Raw genomic sequence first — 26,322 nt, 5'->3', positions numbered from 1 at the left:
GACAGTTACTTGCGGAGGATGATCTCAGAGGCTCCCTTGCTGTACATGCGGAAGCTGTTGTCGCTGTTCTTGAGCACCGTGCTCATGGACTTGCGCACCGAATTGAAGGTGTAGACCTTGTACAGCTTCTCCTCTGGCACCTCATTCCGCACAGCCTGGTAATCCTGCTTCAGGTCCAGCACGAAGCCCAGCAAGGCACACTCTGTCTTGTTCCCCACTTGCCGGGGTAGCCCCCCTTCCTTCTCTGGTGGCTGGAGAAGAAAGGAGGAAAAGCAATATAAACGTGGGCACTGCAGAACACAGTGGGATGGAAACAGCAGGGATAGCCAACTGTGGGAACGTAAGGCTGCGGTTCTTAAGAGCTGACTCACCAGGATCTTGGATGTGTAAGCAGAGTTGATGGCAACACCATTGACAATGAGGTCCAGGATCTTGGGCAGGATGGCTTCAGGGTCAGGGATCTGGCGGTAGTGAGTGTCCCCCACATAGGCTTGCACCACAGTCATTCGGTTCATAGTGAGCGTGCCAGTCTTGTCTGAGCAGATGGCAGTGGCGTTACCCATGGTCTCACAAGCATCCAAGTGCCTCACAAGGTTGTTGTCCTTCATCATTTTCTGCAGCAGACCAAGAAGGTTAAAGCCAAAAGCCTGAATTCTCCCATCACACTTCTCCATACCCGCCACTCGTCCCCACTGGCCTCACCTTCACCGAGTAGGCCAGGGAGATGGTGACTGCCAGGGGGAGCCCTTCAGGCACAGCCACCACCAGCACGGTGACACCGATGATGAAGAACTTGACGAAGTACTGGATGTAGATGGGGGTGCACTCCGCCAGCCAGGGCCGACGCTGCACCCCAAAGGTGTCGATGACAAAGTACAGTACCAAGATGATCACCGTGATGGCTGACATGATGAGCCCTGGGGGAAGATGCCGAGCAGCAAGTGAGGGGACATGGGGATGGCAGGCAGGGGACAGCCCCCTCCCACTGTCCCACTTCCAGTGACAACCCCCGGTGATGGCTCACCTGCCTTCCCAATCTGGACCGCCAGGCGCGTCAGCTTCCCCTGGAGCACAGACTTCTCCTTCTTGGGCACCTTCACCTTCTTCTTCTCCTTCTCCTCATTTTCCACCCCTTCCTGGCTCTTCAGGGGTTGGATCTCTAAGGCCACACCATCCTGAGTTTTAGCTACAGCCCCAGGGCAAAATAAGACACCACATGTGAGTAGGAGAGAGACCAGGGAGACCTGCAGGACACCGCTGAGAAATATGGTGGTGGGAAAGAGAGAAAACCCAGAGCACAAACCATTCTCCATGACACACACATCCGAGCACATGGAAATCCCTTGTCCAGGGGCCCTGTTGCCTCCCTATGGGACAGTCTTGACATCTACCCCATGTCCCAGCCCCGTGCAGAAAGGGTCCTGAGGCTGATGCTGGCTACGGGTCACAGCAGTGCAGCCAGAGATCCCCAGCCTGGCTGCTGGGCACAGGCAGGATGTCTCCAAGCTCTTCACAGCTGCTTCACACCCTGCAGCACAAGAAAAGCACGCGGGGTTTGCCCCAAAGCAGCTCCAGTGCACCAGCAGACCCCATCCCAGCTGCAGCACAGCAGGCCGAGCTTGGAGAGAGCTTCTCTCTGCTCTGTACCCCTCTTCTGTGCTTTGATGCCCTTTTTAAAGCCCTTCTGGTGGCTCAGCAGGAATCCATTTCACAGAGGAGCACTGGAAGGGGGAGATGGAGGGGGAGGTTAGGCATTCCAATGGAACTGGAAGAGGAGTGAACCAGCTCCCGCAATCCCAGCCCCAAGCTGCTCATTATGTTTTTGAGACCCAAGAAGGCCAGGCCCAGCTCCACGGCCTCCCTCAGCTGAAAATCCCAGCTGGGCTGGGAGGCATGGAGCGGTATGATGGAGCAAAGGCTGAGAGCTACTGGGCTGGGGGAGCAGCAGGAGCACCCCACAGCAGCCCCAGGACCCATTCCCTCCTGGAGCCACTGCTCAATGGTCAGAGACAGCCCCAAGCTGCCCTGACAACCTCCACAGTTACAACAATACAGACAAAACAAGCACCCAGACACATCTGACGGGAAGGAGAGCAAAACTCAAACTGCTGAGAGGAAAGAAAGAGAGAAAGGGGTGGAGAAAGAGGTGCAGAAATGGGCTTCCTCCACAGCCTGCAAAGAACAGGGTGAGAAACACTGGCGAGGAGACGCTCACGGAGTCTAGGCCATGGGAGGAGAGGGTGCAACCATCACACGAGCCGGGTCTCACGGGAGATTTATCCCAGGAGGATGTGACCCATGTCTCTTGCCCCACCATGCCCAAACACACCCTGCAGGAAAGCAGCACAAATGCTTCAGAGCCATAAGGTCATGTCAACGGGGACTTGCTTTGGACCAAGGGATGCTGTGCCAGCAGTCCAGACTGTCAGGAAGAGGCCTATCCTCCCTGCACAAAGACTCTGCCCCAAGCAAAGGCCACAGGGCATTGATCCCGTTGTGCCGGAGCTCTGGGACCATTGCACCCTCTCCCAGGACGAGGCGAGAGTCCCGCCAGAGCAGCAAAGAGCACAGACTCATGAGAAGAAGGAAGGAGGAATGCTTGGTAGTTAGTGTGGTGCTGGTTCAAAGGATGGAGAGGCTGGTTACCTTTGTTGCGATTTTCAGGGGCTCCGGTTTTTTTACCTGTTCAAAGAGAGAAAGGGTGCAGGGCTGAGCACACAGACCAGACAGAGGGATGGGAAGGGTCAGCCCTCCTCCAAGGGGATGCACACACTGCTCCAGCAGCACCCGTGCTGTGGGCTCACCGCCACAGGGCGCTGAATGTGGGACCCCAGACAGCTCACCTCACCTGCCAGAGGTAATCCTGCATCCCAGCACAGCAAGGAGCTGGAGTTCCCCAGCACCCTGACCTCACCGCTTCAGACGTTCCCTGAAATCACCCCTGCAAAGCACCCACTATAAACCCCACCAGAGCTCCACGGGGTGCCAAGGGCATCTCAGACCTCCAAGGAGAAGACACAAGCAGAGCCTGATCTCTGCACAGCAGATCATTCACACATCTCCCCCAGCAACGGGCAGTGCTACACTGCGCAGATCCCCCCAGGTCTGCAGCAGGCAAGGTCCCCATTTTGGGGTCCCCCAATGGGTCACCATAATATGGGAAGCGCAGGGCTGCTGTTACCTAAACAAGCAGCACACAATAAAGGGGTTTATATACCAGAGACCTGGTTTCTCCCTCCCTCCCTTCCCCTCAGCAGCACAGCAAGAGATGAGTCAGGGCAGCACTCCCTTTCCCAAGTTATGCTCCCAAATTAAGGGCTGCAAGGTCTCAGCACTGGACACATAGCTAGGTTTGCTCTGGGATCAAGTGACAGAGCCTGAGGACGAGGAAAACACCAAGCTTCATGCATGGACCTCAAACACACTGCTGTTAGCTTCAACAGCTTTCTCTCCTCATGATCCCATCTCCAAGCTGGGCTACACCCCAGCTGCCCCAGCCTGGATCACAGCAACACCAGCTTGGGACCCTTTATGATCAAGAAGCTCTGAGATGGAGCAGCAAAAGGGCAGAGCTAAGGCAGGAAAGAGTTCACATTCCAGTACGATCAGGGACATCTCAAGCTGGTCCCTCTCCTCTTCCACACCCACCAGGCACAGATCTCTCCTCGCCCTCTTCCCACGCCCTGTGCTTCACCTCTTAGCTCAGTCAACTCAGGGATGCCAACCAAAAGTCCTGATGGCACAGCATGTGCTGCTGGCATCCTGCAGGCAGCCAGAACTCACCCTACAACCACAGGGTGGCTGATGAGTTCCCTACAAAGAACCAACAACAACACCCTCAGTCCCATTCCTCTCTGGTCCTTGACTGCCGCCCAGCCTCCAACTCCAGGCTGCAGCTAGCTGAATGAGAGAGACAGAGATGTGACCGAAAAGAGCAGGAGAACTGAGATCTGGGTGCACAAAGGGCTTTTCTCTTGCAGCACATCCCACGTTGGCCTGAGAGCTCATCATACCTGCCTGTATCACACGCACTATCACACAACCACATCCCATTGCTGTGGATGGGGCTTGTCGCACACCAGCAGGTGCTTCCCAGGGAAGGGAGAAAGGCAACAGATGGGAAGAAGCAGATTTAGGAGATCTCCTTACCTTTCTTCACCTTCTTTTCCTCATCTCCTTCTCCTGCACCCAAAAGAGTGAAGATGATTCCTGTCTGGGAGTTGATTCCCACTGCGGTCACCACCATCCGCCCAGAGCCCTCCATCACGTGGGTACCTGGCACAGCAGGAAAGCATGGTGAGAAAGGACACAGCACAGGGCTCCCACTAGCCCCAGAACCTCATGTCAGCTAAGGTTTTCTCCCTGGGACATCTGCAGCCTCAGCAGACACCACAGCAGCCCTTGTCACATGGGGACCAGGCAAAGGCCCTGCTGCCATCCCAGCATCTCTTGCAGTACAGAGCTGCTCCAGGGCTGGGAGCCACAACTCAGCTGCAAAAAGATGGTGAGGATCCCATCCCAATCAATTTAGCAATTCTGAATACCACACTGACAGCTTTGGGACTTCCAGTGGAGGAGCAGCCTCACCTGACAGCAGCATGGGGTCTTTATCAAGTGATTTTTTAACTTGGTCGGACTCTCCAGTCAGCGAGCTCTCATCTATTTTCAGGTCATTCCCTTGGATCAGAATGCCATCCGCTGGCAAGAGGTCACCTAGGAGAGGAGCAGAGAGATGGGGTTGGTCCCAGTCCAGTCGGCTGCAGCATCCCTGTCTGCTGCACCCAAGGAAAAACTCTGAGTTAGCAACAGGGCTCAAGAAATTCATCCCAATTTAGAGAAGCTGGGGATTAAGCTGATCTCCAATAGCTCACTGGTGTATAAAAGCATTGTATAAAAGCATTGAGGCCTTTCACTCCACCAGGCAGTGCTCCCCCTGTGTCTGCTTTTAATGAATCGACGTCCCACCTTCCCAAAGCCTCAATGCTTCCAAACCATTGCAGGAACACACAACTGCAGGGGCAAGAGAAAGCTCCACGTAAAAGTCAGCCCCACACAAGAAAACCCTCGTTCCTGATGGAAGCTGCAGGAAACGAGTGCTGGGTGAGCAAGGAGCAGGGCCTCACTTTGCCCAAGGGCTGCATCTAGGACACCCCTTGCTAGGGAGACGATCTCCAACAAGGACACGGTCAGTGCTGGAGCAGCCCAAAGCCACGTGCTGACCTCAGTTCCAATCACCCTGCTGAAACTACAGAACTCCGTCTCATTGCTCCCAACCTCCGTGTGCCATGGGGCAGAACCGGGCCACCCTCACCCCACTCACCATACTTGATCTGTGCAATGTCTCCCACCACGATCTCCGCCACAGGAATCTGGATCACCTGCCCTTTGCGGATCACTGTGAACTTCTGCTCTTGTTCAATGCGGCTCTGGAGGCCACGGAATTGCTTCTCTTTGCTCCAGTCATTGAAGGCAGTCACCAGCACCACGATGATGACTGAAAACAGGATGGCTGCCCCCTCGATCCAGCCGGCCTGTGCCTCACCCTCGTCCTCCACGCCACCTGACGACTGCCCACACACTGCCATCAGAGAGGAGAACATGTTGTACCAAGGGGAAAAAGGGAACTGCCCTATGGCATGGCTCAGCCACCATGGGGCATCGCGGCTGTGAGGAGCACTGCCACATCTGCCAGGGCTGAGCTGCTGGAGAGGAGCTCTGTGGAGAAGGATCCAAGGGGTCCTGGGGGCCAACAGCATGACCACAAGCCCACGGCATGCTCTGGTGTCCAAGAAGGCCAGTGGCGCCTTGGCTGACCAACAGCTGACCGTGCGCCATCAGTGCGCCCTGGCGGCCAAGACAGCCAGCGGTCCCTGCGGCGTACAACACAGAGCACGGCCACCCTGGTGAGGGGCTGTCACATCTCAGCATGGGGAGACTACATCTGGAATGCTGCGCCTAGTGCTGCACTCCCAGTTCCAGGCAGACATAGAACTGCTGGAGAGAGCCCAGTGGAGGGCGACAAAGAAGATTTTAAAGGGCCTGGAGCACCTCTAGTACAAGAAAAGGCTGAGAGCCCTGGAGCTGTTCAGCCTGGAGGAAGGAAGGCTGAGAGGGGAATCTCATCACTGTTTATAAATATCTAAAGTGTGGGAGTCAAGTTGATAGGGATGGACTCTTCAGTGGCAAGCAGCAATAGAAGAAGGGGCAACGGGCAGAATGAAGCACAGGAAATTCCATATTAACATAAGGCAGAACTACTTCACTGTCAGAGTGAAAGAGCACAAGAACAGGCTGCCCTAAAAGGTTATGGAGTCTCCTTCCTACCTGTGTGACCTGTCATAGGGAACCTGCTTTGGCAGGGGGGTTGGACTGGATGATCTTTAAAGGTCCCTGCCAGCCCCTGTGATACTGTGACCCTGTGATCTGGGCAGGCGCTCATGAACAGCCAGCCCCATCCCTCTGTGCGCCAAACCACAAAGCATTGTGTGGGGTTGGGCCACCAGACCCCTGGTCTCTGAGCATCCACAGGGACCAGCCAGGAGCAGCCCTGAGCAAGCTGCAGTGACACTGCACCCAGACACTTGTCAGTGCCCATCCCTTACATGCATGGGAGGGGAGAAGCCACCATCAAAGGCGAGAAGGAACAGAATGGCCCAAAGGCTCTGCAGCTTACCCCACAGGTCCCCTGATTTTGTCCCACCACTCACGTTCATTGTCACCACCCGGGGGATGGTAGAACGACAGCCCCAGGGAGATTATGGCTGCTATTTCCAAGATGATCAGGGTGACGTCCTGGAGTGCCTCCCACACTAACTGCAGGAACGTCTTGGCTTTCTTGGGAGGAATGAAGTTCTGGCCGAACACCTGCCTCCTCTTCTCCAGGTCAGTCGGGTTCCCAGACAGACCTGGGGACGGGACAGGGCAAGATGTGACCAAACAGAAATGCAGCCGCCACGTTCCCTCCACTGCTGAGCAGAGCAGAGCCCCTGCGCAGCACAGGCAGGGACACCTGGGGTGCACATAGAGCCATGCCAGTTGGCACTGGCCAGCTTGTTTACACACCGCATCAAATTAACCGTAAATCTGGCACTGGGAGCAGCGCCCGGAGCCACCTGAGCCTTGCCAGCTCGGGGGGAGCAGTGCAGAGAGTGGCTGCAGGCCACGTGGGAGCAGCCCCATCCCCACACCCAGCTCCACGCTCTCCACCTTAAGCACACCCCGGGGCTGCTGCCAGCTCCAAAAACAGCAGGCACGCAGCTGTAACGCCCAGCCCCGCTGCACCCCATGGAGGAAGCAGCAGGAGGAGCTCCGCCTGCACGCACCCCTTCTTCCCTGTGACTAACCCTGCATTCCCACCCAGGGCTCAGAGCGGGATCTCCCAGCCCCGCGGCCCCAGCCAGCCCTGCCCATGCGGCGGGGATGGAAAATCTCGCTAAGAGCCACGCTTGACTCATTGCAGCGTCAGGGCTGGAGGCCGCGGGGCCAGGAGGGTGTGCACATGGATCCTCCAAACCTACCTGCAAGAGCCTCCTCCAGAGCTGCCCCACATCCTCCCGATAGGGCAGACAGAGCCCACCAGCTTTCAGCTTTTTTCCTCTCTTTTTTTTTTTTTTTTCTCCTTCTTTTTTTAGGAGCTGTGATCCCTACCCAGGAGGAGAGCTGTGTGCAGGACAGCTCCACAAAGTGGGAGGAAAGCAGAGCCATCCTCCTCACTAGGAGCCTCCCAAAGCAGACTTGGGGTGGGGGTCAAGGAGGCAGTAGCTGCCAGAGCTGCTCCAAGCGCTGTGTGTGAGGCAGTGTCTGCTGACACCCAGCAAGAGATGCTCCGACTGATGACTCAGCCATGCTCCCATTCCACTCCTCCACCACCTCTGCCTGACTAGGGATGCCTATCAGCAGGGATGGGGCTGGCGCAGCTGCTGCCCTATATGGGAAGAAGGGGAACAGCACACCTGCAAGCTCTCTCTGGAGTTCTGGGGGTCTGCTGGCACCTCTTAGGGCAATGGACAGAGAGAAGGCCTCCACGCTGGAGACCCAGCACAGTGGGAACCGAGCACCCCACTCAGGTGTGAACAGACAGCAGCTCTCTTCCTACACAACCTTAGCTCATAGGAAATCACCTTTCTTCCCTCTCCAAGCTCAGCAGGACAGACAATAAAGATCACCTCCAAGCAAGGAGAGGACGGGACCACACCTGAGGCATAAAATACAGTGATGTGAACACAGCCAACAGCCTCATATGGAGGCAGGGGCTCAGGCCTGGAAGCTGCCCTTGGGATCAAGCAGTGCCCGTTCCTTATGCAAGCTCCAAGGCCAGGGCAGAGCCCCTTGGGTTCATTTCCCACCTCCCTTCCCACTCCCAAAAGCGCACTCACCTTTTGGCATGGCCAAAGCACATTGTTTTGTCATCTGGACTTGGTATTTCCACTGAGACTCCCCTCCTCCTCTAATGACATCCCGGGATTGTCTCCCCTTCCCGGTGCAGCTCACAGCTGGGAAACGCGCTAACCCAGTTCACAGCACCAGCAAACCACACAGCCCCATCCCACAGCCCCACAGGGCCGCATCCTGCCCACGCCATTCCCACAGCCCTCAGTGCTGTGAGCAGGGCGTTTCTCCCTCCATGCCCCTTTCAAAACCATGGAAAAGGCTCAAAGCTACTCTGTGCCAGGGCCGCAGCATCACATGGGCGGGGGGGGGGGGGGGAACACCAAAAACTCCACCCCACACCAAGGGGAGAGGTGACATCTGGTGACATCCTTCCACCACAACTTTCCAGAAGGCAGCCAGCACCAAACCCACCACCACGCTCCATCCTATGGCGCTCAGAACGACTCAGTCACATTCCCAGCTCCCACGGCTGCTTGAGAAGCCCTAAATCAGCAGGAAGACAGCACATCTCCCCGTCCCCATCAGCACTTTGGGTTGAGATGCTCACACCAAAAGAACAAGCAACACCCCACACAGCCCCACTGCGAATCACTGAGCAGCTGCAAAGCCAGTGCCACACGTGGGGCAACAGCAGGGCAGGGAGAGGAGCCTCAGCCCCACCAGCCACCCCTCATTCTTCAATATACTGCATCCCTCAAAGCTCACAGCAGACATGCAGTGCAATGGAACCACGCTTGAAGCTCCGCCGGCAGTTGGGTGAGCAGCATCACGCCGGCTGCTTGGGAGCCCTCTGGCTTGAGCTCCGTGCACATCCCATCTGGCCAAGGGGCCGCTTACCTTCAACCGGCGACGTCTTCAGCCTCTTGCAGACACTCTGCACGCCGCCATAGGAGTCGTTAATCCGGGCGACTGCCTCGGCACTCCGCAGCTCCATGAGATTCCTGAGCTCCACCACGGAGCAACCAAAGTCCCCCTCATGGTTGCCTTCAGCAACCGAATTCCCAGGGTGGTGGTCGGCCACGTTGTTCGTCATCTCGCCAAGGACAGAGCCACGAAGGCTTGCTTTCGAGGGGAGCTGGGGGCAGCCCCACAGATGTCCCTGTCCCTTGGGGTGGGCTGGGTGCAGCGGTACCTCTAGGCGAGCCTGAGTCCTCCGGATGAAGGTGTAAACAGGATGTGCATGTTACCGCGGAGGCAACCTTAGCAACGGCCGGCGTGCATCTCCTGCCGGAGGAGGAGGGCTCCCTGGATACCACAGCAACTGGAGCTGCGGAAAAAGATGGCAAAATGAGGAGATGGTCATGGGGAGGGCTGTGAAGAAACACACATTGTGGGGATGGCAGATGGAAATAGGAGGTGGTGGGGTTTGGGGACATGCACCAGCCACGCTTGCTCTCCCGGCCCCAAAGAACATCAGGGTTTGGCTTTATTTGAGCAAAACTCCGTGTTGAGCAGGGCTGGGGGCAGGAAGGGCAGCCAGGTGGTTCTCCACTCAGCCCGCAGCTGGGCAGTCCAGAATGAGCTGGATTTAAAAATACATCTCAGCAGTGGAAAGCAGCTGTTTCCTCCCTACACTGCGGTCCCCCGGCAGGAGCGCCTGGTCAGAGCAAGTACAGAAAGCATCCCAGGTGTCTGACAGGAGGGGGCTCACAGCGCCAAGCTGGTTTCTGATTGCTAGTAAGAGTTGACAGGAAATGACAGAAACTCCCCCATCTCTCTAGCACAGAAGTTGGTGCATTAAGGACATCTCTCAAAGCCCCCAAATGCTGCTGGACAGACAATGGCTGAGTCCTGCAGCAAGGGCAGAACCCCAGACCTGCTCCAGGCAGCAACCTCCCCTGGGCACAGCATTCCCTACCCTGGCATCTGGAGCAGGAAAGAGCAACACTGGTGGCAGCCTGGGAGATGGAGCAGACAGCAGCACAGCAAGAGCCAGGGGAAAGAAGGACCTTCTCCCCCAAAAAGACACCCTCTGGCTCTGCTCCCCTGCTCAGCTCCAGCACACAGCTCCAGCACAAGGGATGCTAACCCTAACCCCAACCCTGCAGGAGAGGCTCTGCAGAAGGACAATAAAGCCTCTTCTTAAAGAGGAGTAATAAAAGAGGTATGTGCTCTTGTATGAGCACCCAGAGGCTCAGAACATGCAGCCAAAGCCCAGCAGAGGGGAAAAATTAAAATCAGTGCAAGCACACAGACATGCACAGCCCTTAGCAAATCCACCAGGGCAGCCCTGGACATCTCAGCACCATCCTCACACCTAACTCAGCCCAATCACAGCAGTTTGGCACCCCCCCGAGGCAGCAGGACCTGCAGAAAGCAGCCCCCCTCTTGCTGCCCCATGGCCTGACCCCAACCCCTGCCCCGGCAACTGCAAAGCTATCAGCAGGCACCAACCAGCCTGCAACGCCACACCAATGAAGAGTCCCATGCAAAGGCATGGCTGTGTGGGGTCACCACTGCTGCACGGGTGCTGTGGTTCTGCCTTCTGCACCCCATAGAAGGACAAAAACTGAAGCACCAGCACCCCATAGCTGAGAGGGTGAAGGAAGGGCAGGTAATTCATATCGCAGTGCCTAACTTTTAATTACCCCCTGAAGGAGCCCACAGGTGCTATTCCAGCAGTAATACCAGCCCCATGGACTCACTCCGGCGGTCAGGAATAAAGGAAGACCTTGGCCAGGACTAGGGCTTCCCCAGAAGCCAACACTCTAATGAGTTCCTAATGACTCCAGCAGCGCTCAGGGCTGCCCATCACTCTGTAATGAGTTTCCAGAGCCTCCAGGTGCTGGAGATGAAGGAGTGCTGTCTCCTCTGCTGGAGGACAAGGCACTGGGTGCCTGCATCCTGCAGAGCAAGTGAACACAGTGCTGGCAGGAGCACGCAGCTGGGGAGCCCAGACCAGCAGCACGGTGTCACCTCCTGAGCAGTGTTCCCAGACCAGAAGCCGGCAGCAGGAAGGACACCCAGGAACAGAGCCGAGGAGCGAGCATGCAGGCGGCAGAGAGGAGGCAGCCGTGGATCCGATGCAGTGCTGCAGACAAACCTGCCCGGAATAATAAGCGGCTGCATTACACCTCCGTCCTGGCTGGGAGAGTGGCTGCATGCCAGCACAGCCTCAGCACACAGCGAGGCACCAGGCAGAAAGCAGCCACTGGCACAAGGGCAGGAACCCATCTGCTGTCAGATGTGGGGAAAGGAAAGAGGGCAGCAGGGAGAGGAACATGGCTGCAGGATGCAGACTGTGTCCATGGGCACCGGAGCAGCCCCACAATCACACAGCTTCTCCGTGGCACAAGCAGTGCAAGCGCCCAGGGCTCACAGCTTCCTCCCTAAGGATGCAAAGCCACGCAGGAACAAAAACTGGCTGCATGACACCGGCTGGACATTTCCCACACAACTCCTTCATGCCAAGGCACCAGAGCTGTGCCTGCAATGCCAGCAGCACTGCAGCCCCGGCACAACACAACCTGCAGCTGCTGCTCAGGCAGCAGGGATGCAGACCTGCATGGAGATCCCCATTCCCATGCTGCCAGATGCCACCACATGCTCCTGGGACAGCAACAGCAGTGCTTCCTGTGTCCTCTGCTGTGCTTTAAAGCAAACCCTCCTCACCTCTGCTTGGAGAAAGCAGACAGACAGCGAACACAAAGCCAGCCCAGCACTGCACCCAGCAGCCAACCCAGCCCAGCGCAGCTGTTCCTTTACCCATGACAGATGGGGAAATCAGCACTCCGGCTCAGCATCTTCCTGCATTTAGCACGAGAAAGCCCTGAGCATCTCTCAGCCACAGCAAGGAGAACAAGCCTCAGTTGGGGCACGCAGGATACAGCCCCCTAAGCAGACACAGGCCCCAGTCATGGAGCTCCTCGCCCCCAACCCTCCCCACCCCTGACCCCTGCAGCTGCCCTGTCCCAGCCCTGCTGAGGGCCATCCCTTCCCCGGCTTCAGCAACAGGGGCTAAAAAAACTGCTCCTGGAGGTTGCCATGGAAAAGTCAATGTAAAGCTGCGGCAGGGATGCTGTTTACATTGCCAAATCGGGAGAAAAAAGGAAAAAAAATGAAAAAGCATCCAATGAGAGAGCACAATGGTTCCCCCAGCGCAGACCCCCATGGAGCCACATCCACTGCGATGAGAGAGGAGGAGGGATCACCGCCCTGGGCTGCAGCCCCTCAGCAAGGATGGAGTGCTGCAAGCGGATGATCCACACCCCACGCAGTCCCCAATCCCCCCCGACCCCAGAGCAAGGGAGCCCCGGGCTCCTCCCTGCACACTCACCAAACTGCAATGTGCAGATGGCAGCAGCTCCACTCCTGGTTCCCAGCAACACCCATGGGCTGCCTGCCCCTCACTGTGCTTAACCCCTCCCGTGCTGGGACGCCAGCCCCAGGGCATGTTAACTCACGCAATTGAAAAAAAAAATAAGCACAGAAGCAGTTTGCAGCTCACAGCTGTGAACCACACACTCCATAGGGGCAGTGCATGGCTCCCAAAGGGACACTGCCCACGGGACGTCACCTCCTCACCTCTGCCCCCAGCTGCAGCATCATCTGCTGCCTTTGCTTCCTTTGGTGCTGCTTTGGTTTGGGGCTGCCAGAGCCCCAAGGAGGTGACAGCACCATGCAGTATTTCTGCATGGGGAAACCCTGAGTGCCACTGACAGCCACCTGACTCGCTGGGAGCTGAGGCGTGTGGCATGGGGACAGCTCCAGCACTGAGCAAAGCACAAGAGTCAAAGTCCAGCGCAGACTCTAACAAGTTGGCAAGTGCCCTTCTTTCCTTCACAGTTGGGAAGAATCTCCCAGCCTTCATCTTGCAAGAGAGGGGCACTGAGCATGGCATGAGGGGCTCAGCTGCAGGAAGCAGCCAGCCCAGCAGTACAGCTGAGCAGGAGCCTCCGCACACAGAGACTGCCACTGCACCACAGCAACTCCAGCAGCACAGGGCTGCCACCACTTGGAACACAAGCTGCAGGGTCAGGAGGGGCTCTGAGCCGCTCCAACCTGGGCTGCCCCACACTCAGGGCTGCCAGCAGCACGTGCAGCACCCAGCACACAGACATCGCCTGCAAGCACAGGGTAGGGCTCACAGCCCTCAGAGCCGTCACCCTGCTGCATCCCCATGGCACCGTGCGGCTGGAGCTACACAGTGCCCCACTGCCCTCCCACATCTGAAGCAGCCCAGGATGAGCCATCTCCAACCACTGCATCCCTGCCAATACACCCACAAAACCCACACTTGTGGAGATGGAAGATGGGCAGCAGCCACCCCACAGAGACACACGCTGTACCGCCATGGCACCAGCAGGCACAGCAGCAGCACCCCATGCCCACAACACCACACCACTACACATCTTCCTTTTCCTCCCCCCACCACAGGGCTGAGGGAAGCAGGGGTGGACTGCACTGAGATGAAAGGAGGACCATCGCAGATGAAGGGCAGCTCACCTTGCACATCACTCCACAGGGAGCCAGCAGCTGCCAGCAGCCCACTAATTAACGTTGCTCACTTCATGCCTGTACTGCCTCTTGTTAACTAAGGTAGGAAAACTTCTTTCCACACGCCCAAGGCAGCAATCAGCCCTTGCAAAAGAGCAGCAGGCGCACCGCAGCAGCGCGCACCACACTCGGACACCACCACAGCTCCCCAAAATCCTCCGTGTCTAGAGTGGGGCTCCTGCATGGCACATCCATGCGGGACCAGGAGCCCTGTGCTGGGGGCTCAGGAATGTGCCCACGCAATGGGGCTTCCCCGCAGCTGCAGGACACAGAGCAGAGGAATTTCAGGGGGGTGGAAAAAAGAAAACGGAGGGAGTCTCCAGGCAAGCTGTCAAGGGGAATGTTTCCATCTAAGGCCTTGGTATTTCTCTCCCGGCGCCTGCACTAAGTCACCCGAGCTCCTCTCATTATTCTTTTGTGCTTTACAAGGTAGCACAGGCAGCAGGGTTGGTGGAGGAACGCAGGAATGCACACGAAGCAGCCCCTCCTGCACCAGCAGCACCCGGAGCCCCACCACAGGGCAGCATCTCCCACAGCTCTGGGACCGCTGGGCTCCACAGCCCCACGGGCACAGGGATGGGGCAGGACAGCCTTTACCCTCTGCTTCTCCATCCCACTCAGCACCAGGGAACAGGTTCCTCCTGCCCCAGCACCGTGCGTGGTGATACGGCACCAGCCGGCTGCCTGTTGGGCAACCCTTCACTCCTGTGGCTTTTTGCCCATCCAGATCCATCTGTTAGGCAGTTCCCTCGTGGTGAGAGGCAGACAGCTCTGACTCTGCTGAGGTTTGGGCTCCAACTACAGCAGCACTCAGAAAGCTGAGCTCCCCACATTGCATTTCCTAAGCGCTCCCCACAACGCAGCAACATCCTGGAGCAGCACCGCTCCCCCGCAGCGCACACTGCTGGGGGAACCGAGGCAGCCCCACCATCACCCTGCACGGGGAGCAGGCTAACAGCTCCACTTAAAATAAAACAAGAAGCAGCAGGCGGGCACCAACCTGCAGAGCACGAGGGCGTCTCACGGGCAAAACAACACCCGGAGAAGGAGAGCGATCAGCTGGGGCCACATGGGCACAGTCGTGGTATTTTTAGCAGTATTACACAGGGACAGGGGATTCCTACCCTGAACATCCCCGGGGGTTTAAAATAGGCCCCGGCACTTCCTCCTGTGAGCAGAGGAATAAGCAGCAGTGCTGTGAGCACCCCATCCCCCCAGCACCCACAGCAGGGGTCCTGCAGCATCCTAGGCCAGGGGGACCTACCCCCATCCCACCGGAGCAATGCTGCAGCACTGACCTGTGTTGGCACGATGCAATGCTTCTGCCTACACCCTCAGCAGAAAGAGAAAGTGCACGCAAGAAACAAAATAAAATAGCCACAATTAAAAAAAAAAAAATAATAATCCCTCTTGATGACAGCAGGAGAAATTGAGGCAGGAGACACAACACTTAGCATACACCGCAGGATGAGCAGAGCATTTCCCAAAACATGGGGCGCATCCCAGCACAGGGCACCTCCAGCACTGGGAACACAGAAGGACATCCATGCTCCGCCACTCCAGACACCGAGCAGACAGAGGGGCTTTGAGGGGGGGGCTGTGAGCCCCCCTCCCCCTCCTAAAGGGTTAAAAAGCAAAGCCGGCAGCAGCAAGGAAAAACACACCGCTCCCCGGCTGCTCGCCACTTCCCTTCCCAACATTCCCCGCTCCTGGGAAAGTGTAGGCTGTTTTCCATATATAACTGCAAACTGTTCCATGCAGTAAGAAGTCTAATTAAAGGGAATGAGGGAGAGAAGGAGAGATGCAGAAAACCAAAAAGCAACGTTTATGTGAAGGAAGAAAGGCTGCAGCCCAGGCACCAAATTAGACCCTTTGTGGAGCGCAGCTCTGTGATATCATCGAGAGAGATCACAGCGAGGCAGAGCGGCAGCTTTGCGGAAGAGGCAAATCAGAGCCTGGAAAGCACATACCAATAAGCGAGAGTCAGATGGGCCACGGGAGGGGCAGGAAGGAGCAGCCCACCCCTGCTCAGGATAACGCACCACGCCGCAGGGGTTTGCATGCACACCACAGGGTCCCCACATTCTGCGGGGGGGAAGAAGAGCTACTGAAGCAAAACCACAGCAAAGAATGGGAAACTGATGTTTGGGGCACCTCCTCCTCCTGCATCCCCCATCCAGCCGTAGGCTGAGTAGGGAAGAAACCCACACATATGTGCCCCAAAGCCCCCAGCAAGCTGCGCCCCTGCAAGCTCAGATCCAGCTACCAAACACTGCTCTGTGACCGCAGGGTCACACGAGGTGACAGCCAGGCACGGACTGCGCTGTGCTCACCAGACTGTGGCCAGCACCCACCCCCACAGACAGCCATACCGGTGGGCTCCAACCCAGGGAAAGCAGTGAGAGGGCAGAAGACTGCTGCAGCAGCAGGCACAAAGCAGCCAGCTCCGTGAGCGTGATACTGGGGTGCATTAGGCATCCTTGTCCTCCCCACTGCCCTTCTGCGTGCAGACAGGCTCTGGGCAGCGTGCTTCCCTGGGTCCCTTCTTGGCAGCAGGATGTCAGGAGATACTGCAGGGCTGAGGAACAGCGAGGCTGCTCCATGCAGACAGCTGCATGCAGGGAAGCGGCAGGAGGAAGGGAGGATCCCTCAGTGTTCTTTCCAAAGGGAAAAGGGACATCCCCTGAAGCAAAGCATCAGACAGCACGGGAAGCACCACAGCGTCTGCCTGGGGAGCGCAGCACAAGTTCCCCCTGCGCTGCAGCAGCACAAGCTGCAGCATCTCATGTGGATGTGATGCATTTCACGTCCAACTGCAGGAGTTAGAGGAACCCCTGCCTGCTGCCCTGCAGAGCAACGGGCAGATGCTGCGGGAAGGAGAAACAAAGGGATGCCACCCACCTGCACCTCCAACCTGGTGCATGTGGGGTAAGATGCCTGGATGAGGTGACACCAGGGGGCACAGAGCATCCCAAGCACACAGAAACAGGCAATGGGGAAGATGGGGAAGAATTCACAGTCCAGCACTCTCTGACAAGGCAATGCTGCTGGAGTGCAGTCAGCTGCTTCGGCCCCTTTGCTTTTGGCTGGTCCCATTGGGATCAGCATTACAAGCAATTCGTCATTTGGGAAATAACGACACCTCACCCCTCCTCCCTCAAATAAAACTCAAAAGACATCATTTAGCCAAGCTGAGTCCTGACACCTAAAAATAGCTGGCACCATCACCCTGCAGAGCACAGCCAGGCAGCTTCACAGCTTGCAGCACAGCCTGGGACACGGCAGCTTCGGGTCACGGGGACAGCCCATGCAATGTGAGGAGCAGCAGCAGCCCTGCATGACTTCCAGCGCTGACACAGAACCACATCTGCACAAAGACACCCAAGACAGAGCACACAATCCATCAGGTGCTCAAGAACAGAGCCATCCCCACGCCGGTCCTCACATCCCACTGCCCACAGCAGTGACAGCCTGAGCGACAGCACGAGCACCAGAGCAGCTTTCCCACCATCAGCTGAAAGCATCAGCGAGCTGCAGCCAGAGATCTGCTTGGAACAAACGAAGCACTCTGACAACCCAGGGTAACTCCAGAGCAGCTTGCAAGGAGGTGGGAAGAAGGATTTCAACAGCAGGGATAGCACTCTGCCTGCAGGAGGGCTGGGACAGGACATGGGCATTTCAGACAGAGCAAACAGAGCCTTGTGCGAGCCCCGGCTGCAGAGCCAGGAGCAGAGCGGAAGGGACAGCTAAGCTCAGGGTCCCTAACGACCATCACAGGAAACCGCGCTGAAAATCAGACACCTTCTACCAGAAATCTGAGCCTGGAGCTGCAAACCTGACCAGCGGATCCAGCGTTCAAAGAGCAAAGGTCGCAGTGAGCCCCAGCCAGACCCCCCAGCAGGGCTGATCCATCCCGCAGCCCCCCCGGCCCCACCAGCTTATTTTTAGCCTAAGGAAAGCTGGAGCTTTGCTGCCGGTTCCCAGTCAGAACAAGCCTGAATGGATCCCCTCAGCTCCCACCCAAACCTCAGCACGGCTCAGCACCGAGCCTTCCTTTGCCTATGGAGGAGGAGGAGGATGCTGGGGTCAGGACCTGCAGCACAGGGCTCCGCTGCACTCCCAGCTCTGGGCGCCGCACTGACCTTTGTGCATCCAAGAAGACAGCAGCAGCCTGGGAGGTGGCAGAGCAGCGTGGACAGAAGTGGGACAGCGCTGTGCCACGCTTGGGAGGGAGCAGGCAAGGATCCCTCCTCCCTGCTGGACAAACTCTTACAGGTAGGGCTTCCACCCACTGCTCACCCCATCCAGATCATTCAGTAGGTGGGAATACACACTTTGGGCATTGAAAATAATAAAGGGACAGATTTCCACTCTGTCAGCCTGCAGATGCCAGAGCTCTGCTGGTTCCCAGCCCGCTGCCGACTCATCCCTGCCACAGAAGGAAAAGTTTCCCCATCAGCACAAACCACAGCCAAACCTCCACACCCCGCACGCCACACCGCCGCCCCTGCGTCCCTCTGCATGTGCTATAGGGATGCTCCTGCCCCACAACCCCTCCCTGCCCCACGACCCACACCTCAGCCTCCTGCAGGTGAAGCTCAGCAGCTCCCCAGGGCAGCAGGACACAGCACAGCCTTTACTCGGTGAGATCAGTGAGTGTCAGGGAGTCCTGGTGAGCAACACAGGTGGGTGACACACCAGCAGTGTCATGCACTCCACAAGTGCCAGGCGTTTCCTTTCTTCCCTTTTTTTTTTTTTCTTTTCCCCTTCCCTCCCCCTTTTCCAACGAGCAAATATAGGAGTAAGGATTTATAAGACCATGGAAACTCTATTATCCTTCTGCATTAAAGCCAAAAGCAACTCATTAAAACATCAAAGTGGGATGTCTCATCAGCTCAGGAAGCTCCAGCAGGAGGTGGCAGGGATGCTCCTGCACAGCCCCACACCAGGCACAAAGAGCCAGGAGCCCGAGGCTGGGGCTTCAATCCCTCCTTGCTGCAGGAGCTCTGCACACACCAATCCTGCAAGCAGGGATGCAGAGATCCCATCCTCCTCCTACTTAAGCCCAAAGCTGCTTACCCCAGGCGCATCTCCATTACCACAACACCAGAAGCACACGACGGGTCCTCATCGCCTTGGTGAAAGAGGGATGCACTCCATCTCCCTGCTCACCCAGACCCATTTATTTCCCCTTTCATGCACCTGTACAACAGAAGAGACACCACTGCCTCCATCCACCTCAACATCAGGCATCAGCATCCTGTGCTCACACCGCATCCCCGGGATCCAATCCAGAAGCCTCCAACAAGGCGGAGGAATTTGGGAGGCAGCATCACCTCCTTGCACTGCAGCAGCCACCCCTATAGACCTGCATCCATTGCCCCAGCCATGCTGAGCAGCGCAGCTTCCAGAGAGCTCAGAGAGCAGCAAGGATTTGCAGAACACAGCAGGGAGGGATCCGGACTGGAGCGCGTCCTGGAGTGGAGCTGTAGAAGGGGAGCAGCCAGCAGCAGCAGTGCCTGCAGCACAGGGCAGCAGATCCCTGCGGGATGCTTACAGCACTGCAGCAACAGGCAGTGGAAATGCTACGAGCAAACTGTGCTCACGGCATAGCAAGGAGAAAATAAATTATATACATGCATACACACGCGGATGTATTTATATACACATCGATTAATTAAAAAAAAAAAAAAAGAGGGAGAGACAATCAGCGAGAATGCAGGGAACTAAGGGAAGCTGAGAGTGTGCAAGCAGCTCCCGGGGCATCTCAGCAGCCAGGGAAGGCCTCGGGGAAGGGGGAATTCCTCACACACGGCTCCACCCCACCGCTTTCTGCCGCACAACAATGGCAGAGCGAAGCGGTCCCTCCCCGCAGCCGCTCAGCACGGGGCCGGAGCGCCGCACGAGCGGATACGGCGATGCTCAGCGCAGAGCGCCGCGGAGCGCAGAGCCCCGTACGGCGGCGGGCGGCTCGGGGGAGGCAGCACCCCGCGGGGCAGCGCTCGGGGACGGACACCGCAGGACGGCGCCGGGCTGGGAGCGGGGGGAGGCGGGGGCGTCAGCCCCTCCCGTTCGCTGTTTAACGATTCAGGTGCGTTTCGGCGCTCACGTTGAGCGCAGCGGACGCAGCATCCGACGCGAGCGCTTACCGGGAGAGCTGCGCCCGTTTGGGGGCGGGGGGAGAATGCAGAGAGGTGCCCCCGCCCCGCCCCGCGGCGCAAACAGGTCTGCGAGCCGAGCACCCCCCCGCCCTCAGGTCTCCGGAGATAAGAGGACAATAACCCATTGTCCCTCCCCCCGCTCCCTCCCCGCCCGCATCCAGAACGACCAGGAAGAGGGGGGCCGTGCAGCCCCGCGGCCCGGGCCGTGACCGCAACCCGCGCCCCACCCGGCGCTGCCGCAGGCTGGGAGCGGCTCCTGCCCCGGGCTGAGGGGGAGCCGCCCCTGCGGTACCTCCCGGCGCTGCCCTCGGGCTGCCGCAAGGCGCTCCCCCCTCCAGCCCCGCAGCCCGCGTTGCTCTGCCCTTCCCTCCGGCCGCGGCCGCGTCCACGAGCCGTGCCTGCCCCCTCCCCCTCCCCTTCCACCCCCCCCACGCCGCTCTGCCACGCGGGAACGCCGCGGCAGCCCCCCCGCTCCCCCTTTCCCCAAGGGCAGCAACAAGTGGCGGCGGCGGTTACAGCCGGAGCGCTCCCCCTTCCTCACCGACCCCTCCGGGTTCGCACAGACCCAGGGTGTCACGGCCGCCCCCCAAACCGCTCCGCGCTCCACTCGAATCTGGGGTATGCGCGCGGCCCCCGCGCTTCCCAAGTTCCGATGGGAGAAGGATCCCCAGTCCCCGCCGCTCCCTCCCACCTGCCGCACCTCTCCCGTGCACCCAACCGACGGCCCTCCCCCCCAGAGCAAACGACCCCGCAGCAGCTGCGGCGTTATGGAAGGCGAAAGCCGCGCGCTCCTTCCGCGGGCCACCCCCCCCAACGGAACATCGAAGGCAGCACGGCCGCCTCCGCCCGCCCCACCCGAGGGGGCACCCGGGAACAAACTCCCTCCGCTACGGTCCCGCACTCACCGGCGCGGCGCCCCGTCCCGGCTGTCGGTGGAGCCCCCGCGGGCGGCCATAAGGAGGGCGGTGACGGCTGCGGAGCTAGCGGGAGAAAATGCTTGTCATGGCAACCCGCGCCGGGCCGGGCCTGCCGGGGGAGGGGCTGCCTTAAGGTGGCGGCCCGCCCCGTCCGCTGCTTAAGGGGGACGGGAGGCGGCGGGCGGGGCTGTGTCCCCCGGGCGCTGCGGTGCGGGAGGCCCATCGGGCGATATCGGTGTACCCCGCGGACACCGCCCCTCTCCCCCAGGAACCCCCGTCGGGTAGTACAGGTGAACCCCGGTGTTGGTACGTGTACCTCCATACGTTGTGGGCCTCCCCAGAAGCACCACCCCTTCCCCCAACGCCCCCCCCCCCCCCCCCCCCCCCCGAGTAGCCCAGATGTACCCCCGGGAGGTGCGTGTCTGTGCAATGTCACCCTTGTAGAGCAGCCACAAGCGCACCGCATCCTTGGGGACAGTGGACCTCCCCTCCAAGCACTGTGGTCCGTGCGTGCCCCCCACCTCAAGCTGTAGAGGTGTACCTCCAGGAGGAGCAGCTGCAGGGCAGCACTGCATGCACTCCCGGCACTGTGGATCCCCCCTTGGGTGGTGTGCCCCCAAGCACTCTATGCCCCACCCCTGGCATTGCGGGTGCAGAACAGTGCCTGCACCCCCAAAATCTGTGTATCCCCCTTCTGCTTGTGCTGTAGCCCCTGCTGGGGTGGTGCAAATTCCCTCAAGCAGTATAGGTTGCTCCCCATGATGCATGCAGCTGGGACCTCCTCTGGTAGTGTGGTCACTGCAAAACAGGATGCACAAAAAGTCCTCCCTGCTCTGAGCATGGAGCACAAAATCCCTGGAGCAGCACTCGGGGTTCCTCGTGGTCACTGTGTTTGGTGACACGTGCTGGGGACGTCTGCCCCACCTTGCGACTCAGGACACAGCCACTGCTGTCCCTGCAGCGTGGGGTGGTGGTGAAACCCAGGACTACAGCTGCTCCTTGAGCTGCAGAGCATGAATCACAGCCCCTCTCCCAGGAAAAGCCACCACTCCCCCCTTTTATTATGGAAGCAAAGAGGAAAGTATGCCTTGAAACTCAATGGAAGCCCTTGAAACACAGTGGCTGTAAGGAAAACGTAACACGGCATCGATGCAGCCCTGCTGGTGTAACACTGGGTGTAGGCAACCTTAAGTCAGCACTAATCCTGTTGTTTGGGCATGCAACCCAGTTCAAGTCAAACCAGTGTAACATCTGTGCACAAGCCCTTATTTAACGCTTGTAACGTTTCCCCCTGCCTTGAGGGCCTGCACCTCAATAACTGCATTCCTGAACAGTCCTGGGGGGGGGGGGGGGGGGCGTTCCTCTTTGGGCCTGTAGCAAGGGGATTCCTCCCTGCGTGCTTTGTCTGTTTGCTGAGCTCTCAGGGCAGTGCTCTGCAAGCAGACTGTACAGCTGCATGCAGCAGTGGGCACCCTGCAGCCCTGTAGCCACCCTGGGTTGCAATGCAGGGACAGTTATCCAAAATCAGCAGAACGACTGCAGAGCATCAGGCATGGCAGACACAGTGTCTCACTGGGACTTTACACAGAAGGCACCAAACTGCTCCAATGCTCTGCAGCAGGACAGGGGAAAGGGGCCTGGGCTCATCACTGATGTTTTCTTTGGTGCTGGTTGTTCCTTACTATGAAATCTGGGCATTGTCGCAGCAAAAGCAAGTCTCGTATCTCAAAGTAAACTCAGCCATCCTCCATTCCTGAGCACACAGGGCTGCACTGACCGTGTTTGGTCCAAGTGACTGCAGAACAGCTTGAAAATTGAATGGAGGGACAGTGCTTCCAAAAGGATGGGATGCAGAATGGCTGTTGAGACATACTGGCCTTTTAAAACAGGTTTTCTGATCTTGGAAGGAATCTCTGACCATCTGGATTTGGACTCTGCAAAGGAAATCAGCCTTCCTGCCCCGGGGAACCTGTTGAATTTGCAGCCCCATTGGGCTCCATCTGAAATTGAGGGAAGGCTCTTCCAGCTTGCACACAGCTGAAGGAACCAGGCAAAATCCATTGGAAAACGTGTCAGCCCACAATCACAGCACTGGTGCTCAGCAGCTCCTGCCTGGTGCTTTTCCATTACATCAAGAGCAACCATAAACACTGAGGCTGAAAGCCCCTTCCATTTTACATTTAAGGAAAAGCACATGGAGGAAAGTCAGACAGCCCCACAGAGAAGTGAGCAGAGTGCGTATGCAGGGCAAGCAGAGAGTTCCTGCAGAGAGCTTCGGGGTCATCCAAGCCCTGGGCTGGTGCTGAGCCAACCCCACTGCGAGGTGCGGGCGCTGCCTGGACAGTGCCTGTGCTCTGCTCCCTCTTCTTGTCACCTCTTTCTCTCCCCATCCTTCAGCCCTCCTTGCTGTCCCACTCACAGCTGAGGGACTGCATCAGGTTTCAGGACCAGGACTGTCTCCTAAACCCTCTCCTGCCGGGAGCCCTGCTGGGCTGGCATCCTCTGCTCTTAGCCATGATTTGGTGCTCTTTTTCTGAAGAGGACAGAGCGCTGCTCCTTGGCCATACATTCTGTGAGCAAAGGAGAAAGCGATCCTGAGCGGTGTGTAGCCTAAAAGTACCCTGAAATAGAAAGGATCAGTCTGCCAGGTTCTTCTGTAAAAATTAGGCTTAAGTGATAATTTTCCTTTACAAAGTGTATGAAACTTCATAATAATTTGTCTTTAATGTCTCCCAGGCTGGGAACTTGTAGGTGGAGTTTTAGCCCAAAATGAATTGAATCAGCCAAGTTGTATCCGCCAAGATACAAACCCATCAAAACCCGAGGCCAGATCCTGATCTCATCTCTGAGGGTACAAATCCAGCGTGGCTGTGCTGGAGTCAGCAGGGAAGGTTTTGTCACTGTGCCGGGAGGCAGCGAGCAGGATTGGACCCCAGGGTTTCTAATGGAAACACTGACTGAGCCTTGAGCACCAGGCAGAGCGTCTGTGAAATCTTTCTCCATTCAGAGCTAAATATAGGGAGAGAGAGAGAGAGCAATTCAGCTTTCAGTGCTCACGGATAAATAAACCCCCAGCACTGTTCTGCTGTGAGCTGCTGGCGGTGGGTCCTGAGGGACGCGGGGCTGCCCGGGTGCTGCTGCAGTGTGGGGCTGCAGAATGCTCCCATTCTGGTCCCATCCTGGGCACAGGGTTGCCTCCCTTCAGCTGCCTGTAGGTTGTTCAACTATGGCATGGGCTTCCCACTTGCTGCAGGGGGTGGCCAGAAAAATCCCAGAGCCTCTCTGGCACGCTATTGCCAAAGATCTCCTGGACCATCTCTGCTGCCAACTGCTCTAACAGCATGGTTGCTTTGTAACTGAGCAGCCACTTTGTTGGGAGGAGGCTGCAAATAAAAACCAGGTGGAACAGGAGGGATTTGGGCCCAGTTCTCCTTTATGAGTGCAATGAAGAGACAAAGTTGTTTGCTCACCTAAGGAACTCGTCCCCAAAGTGCTTCAGGGCTGCTCTCCACACAGCTCAGGGCTGCCTTCAGTCCCGGGAGCTCAGGGACTGATGTCGCTTTTCCTTTCCCCACCCCTTCGCCTTCCCACTTGTAGCCAGAGGGACGGCAGGCCCTAAATCGATGAAGACCCCAATTATCTGCTACAGCTGAGGGAGAGCTGCCCCTTCCCAGACACCTGTGGGCAGGGTAACAGGATGCTGTGTTTGGAGCCATGGTGATTCCCAGGGGGATCTGCATGGCACTGGTGAGTGCAACTCAAAGGCCACCTCTTGGGGCCCTGGGGACACCCCTGTCCCCTCCCCAGGAAGTCAGAGGGAGATAGGGAGATCCTCTGCTCCACCTCAAAATGAACATTTTTCCCCTTGGTTCTGACCTTGTTTCATTCGTCACATCGAGGAGGAACCTCGCACTCGGTGTTTGCATCACAGTAACACCTCCGGGACCTCGGTGGGACTGAGGAAAGTCCCTGCTGCTGGGAATGACAACGTGGTGGGTAGTGTTGAAAGGGAGGAGGGAGAAGTGACAGCACGGGAGAGCCGCTCGCATCACTGTCACTTGCAAGCTGTCACTCCTGGGGGAGTGGGGAGTGGAGGAGTCCTGCTCTCCAAGTCCTATTTCAGTGCCTTCCTTCCAGGGATGGGGAACAGTGCTGTGCCAGCAGCTCTGACCAGGGCAGGGTGCCTTTGTGACACCTCACAGCCCCCTGTGGTGCTGCAGTGTCAGGAGCAGGCCGCTGAGAAGAAGGCCCTCCCCAAAACATGCCTCCAGAGCTCTGGGAATGGCTGGGCAGAGAGCTGTGGGCTTCTACTGGCATTGCTTAGCATAGGTGTTCGCAGGCGTTTCCTCCACTCCATGTGCTTTGCTGCACTGAGCTCCAGTGTGCAGTGACCAAACCCCCTTTTCCCCTCTCCCTGCACTGATTGTCAGCCACCCAGCTGGTATTTTCCAGTGAGAGGAAGAGGATGGAAAGCATAGATCGCTCTGCAGCCCCAGCAGCACCGGGCAGAGCTCAGCCCTGCAGCCCCCCAGCATGAGCTGCAGAGAGGCAGCAGAGGCAGAATGCATACGAGATGAAAGGTGACCTCTTCCAGAAATGGAGAAAGAGAGAAGAAATCCATAAACACTGCCAACTGCGTCCACGGGAAAACAAGCAATGACTGTTTTATTTGAATAATAACCATCAATAATACATTGCTTAGAAGCTGCAGATGACTGCAATTAAAAAAAGCACCGCATTCCCTGAGCGAAATCTAAATTATTCTTCACAGCTTCCCCACTCTCTAAGTTATATGAAAATGAAGTGGTTCCTGGTGCGGCTCAGCAGAGCCGGGAGCCCGGGTGGAAGGCATAAAAGGAGCAAAAAGAGGCGAGGAGAAAGGAGAGCCCTACTGTGGGGGGTTATAAATATTTCACAGCCGAAGAAGAGTGGGGAGCTACCGATACAGATGCGATTGCGGGCGTCCATGGTGGGAGGGAGGAATTAATCACAGGAACGGAGGAGAAAGTTCTCTCAAGGAGCCTGTGAGCCCACCCACAGCCAAAGTGCCTCTGGGGGCTCCTGGGTGCTGGGCCTCTTGACGTGGGGTGGGCTGGGGGCTGCTCCAGAAGGTGCCTCGGTGCTGCTGGCTGTGCCTGGCCAGGCACTGTGTGATACCAACTCCGCACACGGGTGCTCTGATGGATGGTACTGTGAGGCCCTTAGGGCACTGTGTCCCCTGGGAACAGCCCCGCTATGTGCACCTTGCACCCTGTTGTCTGCAGAGCAAGCACCAGCTGCAGTCTTCCTATCGCTATCCAAATAGCGGCTCTGCTACCCAAACAGCAAACATACCCAGGTGCTGGGTTGACCACACT

The 26,322-nt window shown here is 57.6% G+C and overlaps 1 protein-coding gene and 1 long non-coding RNA gene across 8 annotated transcripts in view; both read right to left on the bottom strand.

Moving 5' to 3' along the window:
* LOC125684077 (plasma membrane calcium-transporting ATPase 4-like) overlaps positions 1–21,094 on the bottom strand; it is a 37,698-nt gene extending 16,604 nt beyond the window's left edge. For 3 of the 7 annotated variants that reach the window (XM_048925793.1, XM_048925785.1, XM_048925791.1), the window contains exons 1-11: positions 20,954–21,094; positions 9,229–9,658; positions 6,708–6,905; positions 5,321–5,578; positions 4,588–4,713; positions 4,150–4,275; positions 2,647–2,682; positions 1,025–1,186; positions 703–917; positions 372–614; positions 10–251 (exon numbers count right to left, since the gene is read on the bottom strand). In XM_048925793.1, coding sequence (XP_048781750.1) covers positions 10–251; positions 372–614; positions 703–917; positions 1,025–1,186; positions 2,647–2,682; positions 4,150–4,275; positions 4,588–4,713; positions 5,321–5,578; positions 6,708–6,905; positions 9,229–9,424 — 1,802 coding nt within the window. In that variant the 5' untranslated portion in view covers positions 9,425–9,658; positions 20,954–21,094. Of the gene's footprint in view, positions 1–9; positions 252–371; positions 615–702; positions 918–1,024; positions 1,187–2,646; positions 2,683–4,149; positions 4,276–4,587; positions 4,714–5,320; positions 5,579–6,707; positions 6,906–9,228; positions 9,659–20,589; positions 20,612–20,953 lie in introns of those variants that run through there. The other 4 variants (XM_048925790.1, XM_048925792.1, XM_048925789.1 and 1 more) reach the window with 3 other exon arrangements.
* A 2,507-nt stretch (positions 21,095–23,601) lies between these two features.
* On the bottom strand, positions 23,602–25,925 carry LOC125684078 (uncharacterized). Its single transcript, XR_007373210.1, has 2 exons — positions 24,436–25,925; positions 23,602–23,974 (listed from the first exon to the last, which is right to left on the bottom strand). It is a non-coding gene; the product is annotated as an uncharacterized LOC125684078 (long non-coding RNA).
* Between the last annotated feature and the right edge of the window lie 397 nt (positions 25,926–26,322).

The sequence above is a fragment of the Lagopus muta genome, chromosome 24 (assembly GCF_023343835.1).
Source record: "Lagopus muta isolate bLagMut1 chromosome 24, bLagMut1 primary, whole genome shotgun sequence".
Lineage (NCBI taxonomy): Eukaryota > Metazoa > Chordata > Aves > Galliformes > Phasianidae > Lagopus > Lagopus muta.
The sequence above is the reverse complement of the archived record's forward strand: the minus strand, read 5'-3'. Positions and strand labels throughout refer to the sequence as shown.